Consider the following 13288-nt stretch of genomic DNA (forward strand, 5'->3'; position numbering starts at 1 on the left):
GTGGGTAATTCAATTCAGTAAAATATATACCTAGAAAACTGAGGACACATGCCCTAGTAACAAGGGAAATGGCATTTCATTTCTAAGAAAAGCATATTTACATGCCGAGTGGCCCAGGGCAATCTGAACCAAGTTTCCTGACAAAAGATTTCTAACGCAGGACCTATGACAAATGTTATGCTAAATTCACATGCTGGCTCCTCTAGGTGTTTGCGTAGTAATGCTCTGTAATAAATACAAAATTCATTGGCATTCACAAGAATCACCTAAGTAACAGAAACAAAAACCTGAATTAGGGAGCAATAATGCATTCTTAGAGACATCATAGTATTAATCTAATTACATTTCAGGCTCCAGATGAGGGTGCCATAGGCAAAGGTGAGATTACCACAGTATTACCAGGTTTAATCTAAAGTCCCTCACCCTAATACCAACATGGTATATCAGTAATGGAAGTCTGAATACACAGAAAAGCCACACGAGTCAGATGCATTTCTGGGTTGGCTCTGGCTGATCATCTATCTCATAGAATATGACGGCCAACTCTGAGTAGGTCCAATACTCACAGATGATCATGCCAGAGAAAGGGAAAAAGAAAACCACTAGAAACAATTAAAAGAGGAAGAAAAGAAAACCTAATTTGCTGTATGTCAGAGAAAGTCTGGCCCTTGAGATAAAGAGAAAGCTAGGGAGCAAAATGTCACACAAAAGAATTCCAAAGAAATTGTAAAATGTATTGAACATACTGAAAAATAAAGATCACAGTAAGCAACAAAAGTGAAGTTAGAAGTCTTAACATGTATTTTTCTGTGTCATAAATATTAAGATTCTTTACATATTTACTAGCAACATATGCAACAGAAATGCATACAATGGCAGAAAACACCTTGCAAATACACATTCTTTCTGTTTTTCAGTCTAGACAAGTGGATATTTACAAAGTAACTGTACGGGAAATACATCATCAGTTAACATAACATTTATTAGGCAACAGCGTCAAAGTATCAAGTAACACCTAATAGGTAAATTTTTCCTAAAATTTACACAAAGAATTTCAAAAAACAAATATAGGCCCCCTTATCTGCAGTTTCACCTTCCAGTTTCAGGTACACACAATCAGCTGTGGTCTGAAAATATTAGATGGAAAATTCCAGAAATAAACAATTCACAAGTTTTATATTGCACACCTTCCTGAGTAGCCTCATTACTGAGGCATTTTATTTTCTCCCATAAGGGTGTGTACAGCACAATAAGGTATTTTAGAGAAAGAGAACACATTCACTTAACTTTTACTCCAGCGTATTGTTATAGTTGTTCTATTTCATTGTTATTTCGGCTAATCTCTTACTGCACCTAACTTATAAATTAAACTTTATCATAGGTATGCATGCATAGGAAAAAACATTGTATATATAGTATTTGTACTATCCAAGGTTTCAGGTATCCGCTGGGGATCTTGGTACATAATCCCCTGTGGATAAGGGGAACTACCGTATCTATTTTTCTACTTTTATTAGTGTAAGAAAAAATATGAATTATGTATTTGAGAAGATTTTCTGTTATTACTTGTACACCTTCATGGTACTAAAAAAAATTAAAAGTTTTCAGTAACTTGAAAACATCTGAATATGCTTGCAAATGAATACAAGTTAAAGAACAAACAACAACAACAAAAACCACGAAGGCAGTGAGTGATACTGTATCCTCCCAGGTCAGATTCCTGGTCTTTTGGAAAAGATACATCCAACTCCCAAAGCAAGCAATTTAATAAATAAGGAGAAGGCTGATGATGTTAATGAGCCACTTGACACACAAGTTAAGGTAACACACCAATTAATTTGAAACCAATTAACCCAGGATTATTGCAATTAAAGCTTAAATTAATATATTTTTAAAAATCAGTCACATGGAATAAACTCTAGATTCATCTCTAACTCTATAACATTTAGGGTCACCAACTAAATTTTTATTGATATAAAATATTTACATATTTAGAATTGTCATGAATTTGGAATTTTTCAAAAATAACTGGAAATGTTAGCATTTTAAATTGTCTTCCTATGCATGGCACATAAAAGTATAGCTGGCATGGTTAATTCAGGTTTCGAGAAAGCAACATTCTATAAGCAAATTCCTTGTGTGGAAATAGTTATTTTCAGAAAAAACCATGGAAAATTTTACTTGTAATAATTTAAGATCCATTAGTTTAATATGGGAATCTAAAATGACTGAAAAACCTTCTGTTCACATTTTACTTATGAAGCTTTCATGATAAAAATAATTTTTAGGTAAGACACCCACACACCTACTTCAGCATGTTTAATATAGATGAATGGCCAGGTTATATAATTGTTTCTTATCTTCAGCAGAGCAGGAACCATCCCCACTGCTAAAACCCAGGTTTGTAGCATTACCACTCTAGACAAACTTACACCCTGTGGTTGAGCTGTCTGGCTCTACTGCTTGGACCAGGTGCCGGGTCCTCAGGTTTGCATACAGGATTGAAGCTGAGACCTTTCTGCACAGTAGACTGCTTGCTGTACAGCTGATAGGGAATGTAGGACAGGAGTCGTCCAGCTTTGATGCTGTAACAAAAAGTAACAGCAACTTAAGAAGAGATCAACACTTGGGGGAAATGAGCTTTCCTTGAAAAAGCAATGTTCTTAATGATGGGAGTATCTCACCAGCAAGCCATCTTTCCTATCAGTCCTCTCCCTCTGTCTTTGTGGTCCTAATATAACATAACCTCACTCTGAAGAATGACATTCCACCCATGAAAAGACACACATCTGAGATTTTAAAAATCAGTGGCCAACAATCCTACATGAGGGAGAAAAGCAACTAGAGTAGGATGAGAAAAGCACATAGTTGGACTAGTTAGTATTTTCATCTTGACTTTAATATTGACCACAACTTCCCCTCAAGTAATTATACAATCATCAAGACTGTCTCAAATCCCATCCATCTCACATATTAAGTTTTCCCAGAATAAGTAAACTGGATGAAGATTCCCAATTCCCACAATTCATATTAGGTCTATTAAATGTGAAAAATTGTAAAATAGTCCTGGCAGGTGTTTACTCAGTGGTTAGAGCGTCAGCCTGCACATTGGAGGGTCAAGGGTTCGATTACCTGGGTTGCAGGTTCAATCCCTGATCCCTGCCCCCCAGTCGGGTTGTGTGTGGGAGGCAACCAATAGATATGTCTCTTTCACATCTCTCTCTCTCTCTCTTCTCCATCTCCTCCCTTCCACTCTCTCTACAAAAAAAAAAAAAAAAAAATGGCAAAAATATCCTCAACTCTAAGGATGAAGATAAAAACCATAAAGAATAAAAAAATTGTAAAATAAGAAAATGGAACAAAATAAAGAGCCTCAACTTTAAGAGTGATAAGTAATTTATACTATTTTGATGTAAGAGTGATAGAGACAAGGCCACCTGATACAAACTCTGTGAGAGCAGAAGCTATCGTAATATTCTCTCCCAAATGTTCATTACATACCAACATAACCAGTAAAAAACAGGGCAACAGCAGTATTACTATAATACTAGGTGGCACTGGCACATTAACTGACACTCCCAAACACCTACTCCTTTGTACTTTAGAACTAAAACTAATTTGATTAAGCTGTCTTAATCTGATTTTTGCTTTCTAATAAACTGAGTTATATATGGTTACTATACCATTTAAAATATTTTCAATTTAAAATAGCCAACCAATATACTGTACTTATGCTAATATCCAAATTTTAAAACATGCTCCTTAAGCATCAGGGAATGTTTCTAAACACATCTCTGGCTTTAAACCTAAAATGTATACTAGGAAAGTCATATTTTAATTCTTTAGAAAAAAATTAATAAGTAACAGACTAAATATACTTCTCTTATTATGTCATAAGTCCAAGAGTTTTGATGTTTAATTTTCTCAAAGGGCACTCCACAAAGTATTTTTTTTTTTAAATAGCAAACGTGCCCGGCCGACATGGCTGAGCAGCTGAACATCAACCTATGATCCAGAAGATCAAGGTTCAATTCCCAGTCAGGGGACATGTCCAGGTTGGGGCTCGATCCCCAGGAGGGTGTGCGCAGGAGGCAGCAGATCAATGACTCATCACTGATGTTTTTCTCTCCCTTCCTCTCTCTGAGGAGACATATTTAAAAAAATAAATAACAAACATGTAAGAAATGACTGAATTGGCTAACAAAAAAAACAATTTAAAATACTGAGCCAACTGTGAACATAGGAAAAACACAGTGATGAAATACGCTAAAAATGGAACTATAAAATGTTACAGACTATCTGTCCTTTATGTAATTATATCAATATGTATTTAGTAAATCTACCCAAAGTACCTACTGTATCCAAATGCTACAATGACTAAATTATGGTAGGAAAGAACATATCAGTGACATTTCAATTTTCATTTACCCAAATATTTATTATCAGACTAAGTTACTTTTATCAAGATTACAGATTATATTCAAATATTAGAATCAAAATCCTAAAATTAGAACACGTATTAATTTACTTTATTCTTTATCAAACTTTTCTTCCTTTAACAGTTGGTCTTAACTACCTGACTACGGACCTCTCTTTTGACAGTATTCTCTACCTCCCCTGCTTCCCCCCCTCAGCTGTAGAGGTACTTCATATGTGAAGCAGGACCCTAACCTTAGCCTCCACCTTTCCATCACTCCATCACATAAAGCTGTAACTAAGGGGTAAGTAGAGAGTGAAACTACACCCGACATGCCAGGTGTGCATCTGAGGTAAGACCAAAGAGCAATGAAGAGAGAAACTGCCCTATCACCTGCTTGCTTCTCCCACCCTACTGACAGCAGGCTGGGGTGATGCAGTCTTTACAGGAGCTCTCTATGGTCAACACTGATCACACACACGGAGTAAGATCTGGTCCCACTGCTAACAAGAGACATGTCACCCAGAATTTAGCCTTACATAACTAAGTCCATGGAGACTGATACAAAATAAGAGCCAATTTAAATACTGCAGGTCTCAAATCAGACACCCTCAGAGACACCTAGTGAACGGAATTAATGCCCAATGCACGATACAAATGTTCTACAAGAAATTCTTTTAATATGAAGCCCAAACCACTATCCATCAGTTGTACACTCTTAAATATCCCTGCTTATCCACTTATTTATCTACGGATGTATGAACAGAAACATTATCTGAAAGTTTATTTTTTTAAAAGTCTCACAGGGGCCTGGCTGAGCGGCTCGGTCAGCTGAGCACCGTCCTGTGCACCAGAAGGCTGCTGCTCCAACTCCTGGACAGGGCGCAGGCCTAGTATGCAGGTTGGATCCCTGGCTGGGGCACATGCAGAGGCAAGTGGTCAATGTCTCTCTCACATCAATTGTTCTCCCTCTCGCTCCCTCCTCTAAGCATGTCCTCGGGTGAGGATTAAAAAAAAGGAATCTCTCTGGGATTAATTTCTAATAGTTTCTCCTTTCACTGTGTATCCTGAGCACAAAGACCTGTACCTATCTACATTTTCTACTATTATTCTTACCAAAAAAAGAGCCAAATATCAAAACCAAAAGGAGCTTTAAGGTTTCTTTTCCCTTTTTCTTTTTTGTTTAATCCTCACCTCAGGGCATGTTTTTTATTTTAATTTTATTGATTTTAGAGATGAAGGGAGGGAGGAGGAGGTAGAGAGAGAGATAGAGAGAGGGGAAGAGAGAGAGAGAGACATCAACTGGTTGCCTCGAGTACGTGCCTTGACCTGGGATCAAACCCACAACCTGGGTGTGTACCCTGACTGGGAACCGAACCCCACACCCATTTGGCTGAAGGGACAACGTTCTAACCAACTGCATCACCTGCCCAGGACAAAGGATGGTTTCTTCGTATGAGCTTTCCATGTACTGTACACTGAAAATATATTCTGATATGTATGAAAGAGTTTACATTCTATACAATGGGTCAGGCACGTATTAACTGCAAGTGAAATATTTATCTACTTTGGGAAGTCTTAATTTTTGCTTTGTCCTGCAGCCCAGCCCATTAAAGTTATCTCTAAAACAGAACTTTGTATCTAACAGTTCTCTCAATAGTTTCCTATTTCTATCAAGTGACAATGAACCTACACAGACAGTTATGACCAGATTTTGGGAAATTTTTACAAAAATCAAAATACAACAAAATCACCCCTACATTAAGTGCTATTCCAAACTTTTTCTTCTAGCTTGGTAGTATCAGCACTTTCTTTATATGAAACAATTCTGCACATCAAATGTGTTTATGGTTCCAGTCAATGTCCAGTTACCCTCTATTAGAAAAACGCTACCTAACACTGGTCTACAAACCTGCCCATCGATTCAGGCATCTATCTTCTTCCATGTTCAAAAGTGGATTTAAGGCAAGCAAGGATCTAATGATGTGATAAGGAAAAGCTGAGCTGTTTTTGCCCATTCTGCCATTAAGCAAAAATCATCTTTATGCACCAAAGTTAAAATTCCCTTTGCGCCACCTCTATTACCTAAACTTCCCAACCACTTACCAAGACACCATGTGCTAAGAAAAGGAAATAAACAGGTATGAAAATATGTATACGACTTCTAGCCCTTTCTCCTATGGGGTCCAGATTGTTTTTTACACAGATACTGAGAGCTCCTAAAGACTGATATTTTCTAATAAACTATTACCTACGACAAATCAGCGGGGGTAGTCTGAAATGTGTGTGTTGGTTAGCCAAATAAAAGTAATTTTAGAAGAACTTTGTAGTGCTGTGAGAGAAAAATGTAAATGACAAGATTAAAAAAAAAAAAGTCAGATCTATACCAGACACCAGAGTCATGCACATTTTCTATGAAGAACTGAAGACACAAAAACACAAGGGAAATGAAAAAACCATGAGAGAGAACGCTGCAATCAAGCTTTATTTGAGTTAAGTAAGCACTCTAATATTTACAGTGAATGTAATTAGAAACAGAGTTTTAGCCCATATAAAGTATGAGACCTGCAGAGTCTCTAAGTATATAACAAACATAGTCTGGGAGCTTAAAAAGAAAGACAAACTCTAGTGAGCATCCGCCACTCCCACTAGAAGACCCTAGTGAGTTGCATGAACTGGAACAGTGGAGACCACGCTCCACTCACAGCAGAGCCATGAGAGCCTAACACAGGAGGGAGGCAGGTTCCCAAGCTGAAAAGACTCAACACAGAATGAGCAACAACAAAAACCATGCCCCCCCCATGGTAACTTAGGATGACGTTTTATGTGTTCCACGGCACTCCATGGCTTAGTGAGGCAGTGGGTTGGGTCACAGCAGCTTCTCATCAACTATTCTACACTTTAAATCTCAGTATAAAATAGTCTGAAGAGTAGTACGGCAAAAATCTGAAAACCACTAACCTACAATATACTGTGCAAGTGTAGGATTTTCAAGGCAGAGGTTTCCGTAAAATGATCTCATACCTTACACTAAAGCACACAGGCTTCTCATTAAAGGACTTTCCCACCCCTTAGCAGCCCTGGCCCTATAATCACAGGTACACAACATACACTGGCTCAGGTTTCATGGCACAGACAGAGACACCAGGGAATTCTATCAAGCCAAGTGATCACCCCACACACTTAGAAGTGGTAGTTGCTATTTAAATTGCTCAAACTAAAAATAATAAAGCTAATTATAAAAGAGAATATGATGTATCATCCACTAAACAGCTAATATAATGTTTAAAATTTTAAATATAATAAAATCTCATTAAAACGCAGCTGAGAAGAAGCCCTGGCCAGGTAGCTCCTTGGTTAGTGTGTCATCCATCTAATACACCAAGATTGACGGTTAGATTCCCGGTCAGGGCATATACAAGATGCAAGAAACAGACAATGAAGGCATAAATAAGTGGACAACAAAAACAATGTTTCTCTCTCTCCATTCCTCTCTCTAAAATCAATAAATAAAAATTTTTTAATTTTTAAAATAAAAATTTATTTTTAAATAAAAAACACACCGCTGAGGAAGGGAAGAGATAAGCAAGATTAGGATCAGAGTGTAAAAGGAAACAGTAGTGTGCTTTAAGCAAAAGAATTCCATCCTATGACACAGTAGATACTGACCATTTCTTTTATATATTAAGATATATGCCCAGACTGATCCATTTCCACATGGGCCAAACAGGAGTCAGAATATCTGGACTGAATCCTGCTGCTCTTGGGCAAATCAGTTAACCTCAATAGCTCTGCCTTCTCATATATAAAATGAAGCAAACAGTCCATATAATCACAGTCTCCAAAGTCACTTTAGTTATTTAAAAACAGATGATTAAGCTTGACTTAAACTAAAATAAAATCCATTAAAGTGAATTTTAAAGCTTACAGCTGCCACAGTTCCTTTGTCTATTGCATTGCCTCTCTAGCTGCATTCAGGGCAAGAAGGAAGAGCAAGCCTAAAGAAAATAGCTGTCATGAAAACCACCATTTTCTCAGCAAACCAAGTCCTACCCAGTAGGAGCCCTTTTCACCCCCGCCCTCCTACTGTCCATGGAGCTACCCCATATCCTCCAAAGCCAAACTAAATACTCCCAGATCAAAATTATAGCCCTAGTACAAGGATGGGGCTGGAATGTCTGTACGCAACCACACACACCTGACTCTGGAATGACCCTAACTTCTTATACTGAAAACTTCTCAACTCCTTTTTAAGGAGACACACAGCTAAAGGCCATGTTCACTGATCCTACATAATGAATGGACAGCAACTAGGTCATGAGAACACAGCACAAAGAACCAGTGAGATGTTCTAGGAATGGGTCTTCAACAATCCCCCAAGGTTTAAAAAATGCTTAATCTATAAAATACATTTGGCTTTCTGGAAGCTAAATGCACTTCTTTGTTTTAAATACCCTTTTGACTTTTTGGGATTTATTTATTAATACTTGCTAATGTTTTTAGACTTAAAAAAAAGTTTCTTCTTATATATATGTATCAGGCATTGTGCTGGTTTGCACAAATTATTTCTAGTTCTCACATAACCAAAGCAGGCAGATACCAGCCTTCCTTTACAAATGTGGAAATGAAGTTCAGAATGACTGCAGAACTCTTCCTGAAGTCACACAGATGACAGGCATACCAATTCCTGAGCTCAGGTGTCTCCAGAGCCCAAGCACAGGCTTTTCCACTAAGCTTATTGCCTCCCACTGAATCTGTCATGCTATACCTGCTACACAAAGGCACTGAGCATGACTCAATCTGCTGATAAATATATATAAAATGTCAGAATTAGTGAAGCTTATCAGGATTTTTTCAAAAAGCTTGAAATTGACTAAAAAAAATAATAACTAAGTTTGTTTCATTAGCACTCCATAATATCTGACCATTATTTTATACAATTATAATCTAGTCATATATAAAATTATGATTTTAATGTTCTCACTTTCAACTTTCATAAATCTAGCAATCACTCATATATGTAATATTGTTGTTTTAAAATATAGATCACCTACGTTTGGCTCATCACCAAAGTTCCAGATGACATAACTTAGAAAGTTAATATGAATGGCCACCACTGATTTACGACACATCAATTCCAAACAAACAGGGAGCATTACCTAGCCCAGAATAGGTGCACAAATATTTGCCAAATGAATAACTTGCTTAGTCAATCCCCCTATCATTGCCTCCTGCTGCTTACCTGAGTCAGTGCCCCTAATTCCTGGTAGCCGAGGTTCTAAGAACACTAATGTAGTACTTTTAATAGGATGTCAAATCCTAGGTCACCAGAATTATCAATGTGAAATTAGAGTACAGTAGTGCTGTTTAAGACATTAATTACTTTTCACCCTTAAGAGACAATGCAAGTGTCATAATAGAAATAAAATATATTCCAATCTTTAAAACTTATTAAAAATTATACTTACCTTTCCACAATCCATTCTGGCCGAATTACTTTTTCCCCCTTTAATTCTTTAATTTTGGCAGCAGGAAGATTTGTGGCAATAATGTGTGTTGTTTTGGATCTGGAATAATACACATGGTACTGGCCTCCATGCAACATCATTAGCTTTCTCAATTCCTCAGCAGAAGGATCTGTAAAGTTAATATTAAAATATATTAAGTTTTATCTATAAGAAAGTAGAGCCCTAGCTGAATAATCCCTAAAACAGGTCATTCAAATAACATATCACTGGTTCACTTTCTCCTTGGCTGTGTTGCCAGGAAACTAAATTGGGAGGTAAATTACAAGACAATAAAGCTATTTTGCCTTAGCACAACATCCTCCCAGGCTGCCAGAGAGAGTCAACCACCGCAAACATATCTACTGCTAAGAGGGGCCTCGAAGAGCAAATAGGACCTCAAGTAATGAATCAAATACTAATAATAGAGCAAGTATTTTTAAACTTTTTATCACATTTAGCAATATGACCCTGATATTAGTATCTTATGTTTTCTAAAAAAATTAACAACTATAAAGTCACTTATGAATCAGTTTACAGAGACTCCAACTAATCTTACAGCTCCTTCAGAATACAGCAGGTCCTCGAATAACAACAATTCGTTACTGCGTTAATGAGATGCCACAGGAACTTAACCCTTGTTTATATCAATCAGCCTATTGTAAAACTGGTTTTGTTATACGTCATTTCACTTAAAAGTCACAGAACCTATCAATGACATTCAGTGAGGACTTACTATAATAAAGTAGTAGTCAGGAGTCCACCAATACAGAAAATAAACACTGCAGACCAAAAAACACCATATATTTTTCAACTGTTTCAAAATATTTTATTCTCAATAAAACTATTAAAATATCTTGAACAAAAATATAGTCTATGCTTTCCCATAAAAAAATGTCTGACTCACTAAAGTTATGTTAAAACCGCATTTACTACTATCACATTAAACTAATTATTTTCAATAGCTTTTCCATTTCTTTCACCTATTATCCTAATGAAAGCTCTAAATCACACTTCCCTTAGCAACAGCTGTACCTGACGGGGAGTGGGGGAAGTCACAGGAGGCTTATGTATTTACTTTGTTATTCAAGCAACAGATTTTCAGTAACCCCAAGCAATACAGGCCCAAGTATTTAAATGAACACTTTTATTATAACTATCTAATTAGATGAGTTTTAGACTTTAGAAGAATTTAAAAACTAAAAAATCAAACACAGATATTCCAGATTTAATTCTTGGTAAATTCTATGGTGTAGAATTCATTTGATGTTACTGATCACACACACTGATAAGTGCAAGCCACATACATTAAGATTTCTAGTAACCTCAGTAAAAACATGAAATCAGTTTTAATGATACTTTCATTTAACCCAATAGGTCCAAAATATTCTCACTTCACCAAGTAATCAATATAAAAAATTGGGATATTCCATATTCTTTTTTTCACGCTGAGTCTCAGAATCAAGTGTATATTTTATATTTACAGCGCATCTCAATTTAGACTAGCCACATCTCAAGTGCTTAATACATGTGGCTAGTGGCCACCAAATTGGACGTTGCACTAGAAAAAGAAATGAAAACGTTTAAATAAAATGAGTTCAAAATTCATAATGGAAGGTTTTCAGGGGTTGGGGATCACAAAAACTAAGCTAGAGCATCACAATGATTTAATGTAAAATGGTGGAAATTAAATACCTAGCCAGTCAGGAGTCTATAGTTTACTTACTTTCTTTCCCTAAGATTACAAGAATTTGGCTCACCTTATTAACCAACAATGAAAAATACCAAAGTAAAGGCTAGATACGATGCAAAAATATCAACAGACACCAAATCCAATAAAAAGCACTGAGATGTAAAAAATCATCTTATGAGTTAACCTAAAATTTTCCCAACCAACGTGTATTAAACGAATGAAACAGCAGCGGCTTCCAGGAACAATTATCTTCGCATACACACGCTCATAAAGCACTCTTCCCTCTACCAGTTGCTATTTGAAAACTAATTACTATAGAAATTTGGAACTGGAAAACCTGGAGAGGTCGCTGTCCTTTGTGGGATGAAGTTATGGGGTTCCCTGAAGTTCCATTTTGAAGACTCTGCATATCTTTCAGTGTGAACCATGAAAACCAATCTATTAAAAGGTAAAATCACATAAACTATAGTGTCAGACCAACCTGGGTTTAACCTTGACTTTAACATTATTTTAGCTGTGTTACTGGACAAGTGCCAAGCTCCTTCAACCCTTCTCCTCTTCCTTTACAAGAAAACAGTAAGGCTGCAATGATGAACTAGGTCTGGCACATAGGAAGTACTCAATACAAAACTGTTATAAAGTATGAAGAAATCAGAACTCCTTTCAAGTAATGTATATGCCTTGAGATTCCTACCCTAAACGCTACAAAAAATGGTGGAAGACAATACATATGCTGAAACAATTTTGAAATTTTAAAAATAGTACCTCTCTTTGGCCCTATTTCTTCAGCAACAGAACATACTCCCAAATTATAAGTTCAAAAGAATATAAAGGATAGCTCTCAAGATTTGCATAATAAATTCAATTCTGTATTTAACACCCTTATTTAATTCAGCAGATGTGTGCTAATTAGAGAAAAATGTTTGGGAGATAGTATTCAACACTATGAAATCCAGATGACGCTGAAAGTTGTATGACACACACAAGGGATCCCCATCCCTGCAACCTACTACAGTTACTTTTCTTCATAGTACTGATAATCTGAAATTACCTTGAGTATTTGTTTACTTGTTGTCAGACTTCCCCTCAGAATATGTGCTCCTTGAGGACAGGAACCTTCTGTCTTACTTCCATGCATCTGGCACAAAGCAGGTGCTTCAGTATCTATTAACTGATAGCCACAATGCATCACAGACTCCTACCTGAAATACTTACTCAGTCTCTTATAAATTAGGCCAGATGGCAGACTCAAAAGTGAGACTGACTGGATTCAAATCCTAGCTCTATCATTTACTAGTTATGTGGACCTCAAGCAAGTTACTTAACTTTCCAGGCCTCGTTTTCTCATATGTAAACTGGGGATAGTAACAGTGCCTCAGACAGCTGTTGTGGGATCTAAAAGAGTCAAACATTATAAATTGCTAAGGAAAGGGCCATGTATACATAGTAAGAATTACATGTCAGATATTACTAGTATTATTACTATTACTATCTTTTATTCCAAAGCAGGAAGATGGGAGGAACTTTAGAGCTGCTCTCTACTTATAAATCATCAATTTTTTTTCAATCCATAATCCCACCTACAAATCCTTCTCTTTACGTCCACCCTTCCATACCTTTTCCTTCTAGAATGTCCTGGGTGTACAGGCACACAGGCACAAATGAGAAAAATGA

The 13288-nt window shown here is 36.6% G+C and overlaps 1 protein-coding gene across 5 annotated transcripts in view; it reads right to left on the reverse strand.

The window, feature by feature from the left end:
• Window positions 1-13288, reverse strand: part of REV1 (REV1 DNA directed polymerase) — a 95430-nt gene that overhangs the window by 37678 nt on the left and 44464 nt on the right. For 4 of the 5 annotated variants that reach the window (XM_081156955.1, XM_081156956.1, XM_081156953.1 and 1 more), the window contains exons 4-5: window positions 9886-10054; window positions 2433-2585 (exon numbers count right to left, since the gene is read on the reverse strand). In XM_081156955.1, coding sequence (XP_081013081.1) covers window positions 2433-2585; window positions 9886-10054 — 322 coding nt within the window. Of the gene's footprint in view, window positions 1-2432; window positions 2586-2684; window positions 2765-9885; window positions 10055-13288 lie in introns of those variants that run through there. The other variant, XM_081156957.1, reaches the window with a different exon arrangement.

The sequence above is a fragment of the Miniopterus schreibersii genome, assembly GCF_964146895.1.
Source record: "Miniopterus schreibersii genome assembly, chromosome: 13".
Classification (NCBI taxonomy): domain Eukaryota; kingdom Metazoa; phylum Chordata; class Mammalia; order Chiroptera; family Miniopteridae; genus Miniopterus; species Miniopterus schreibersii.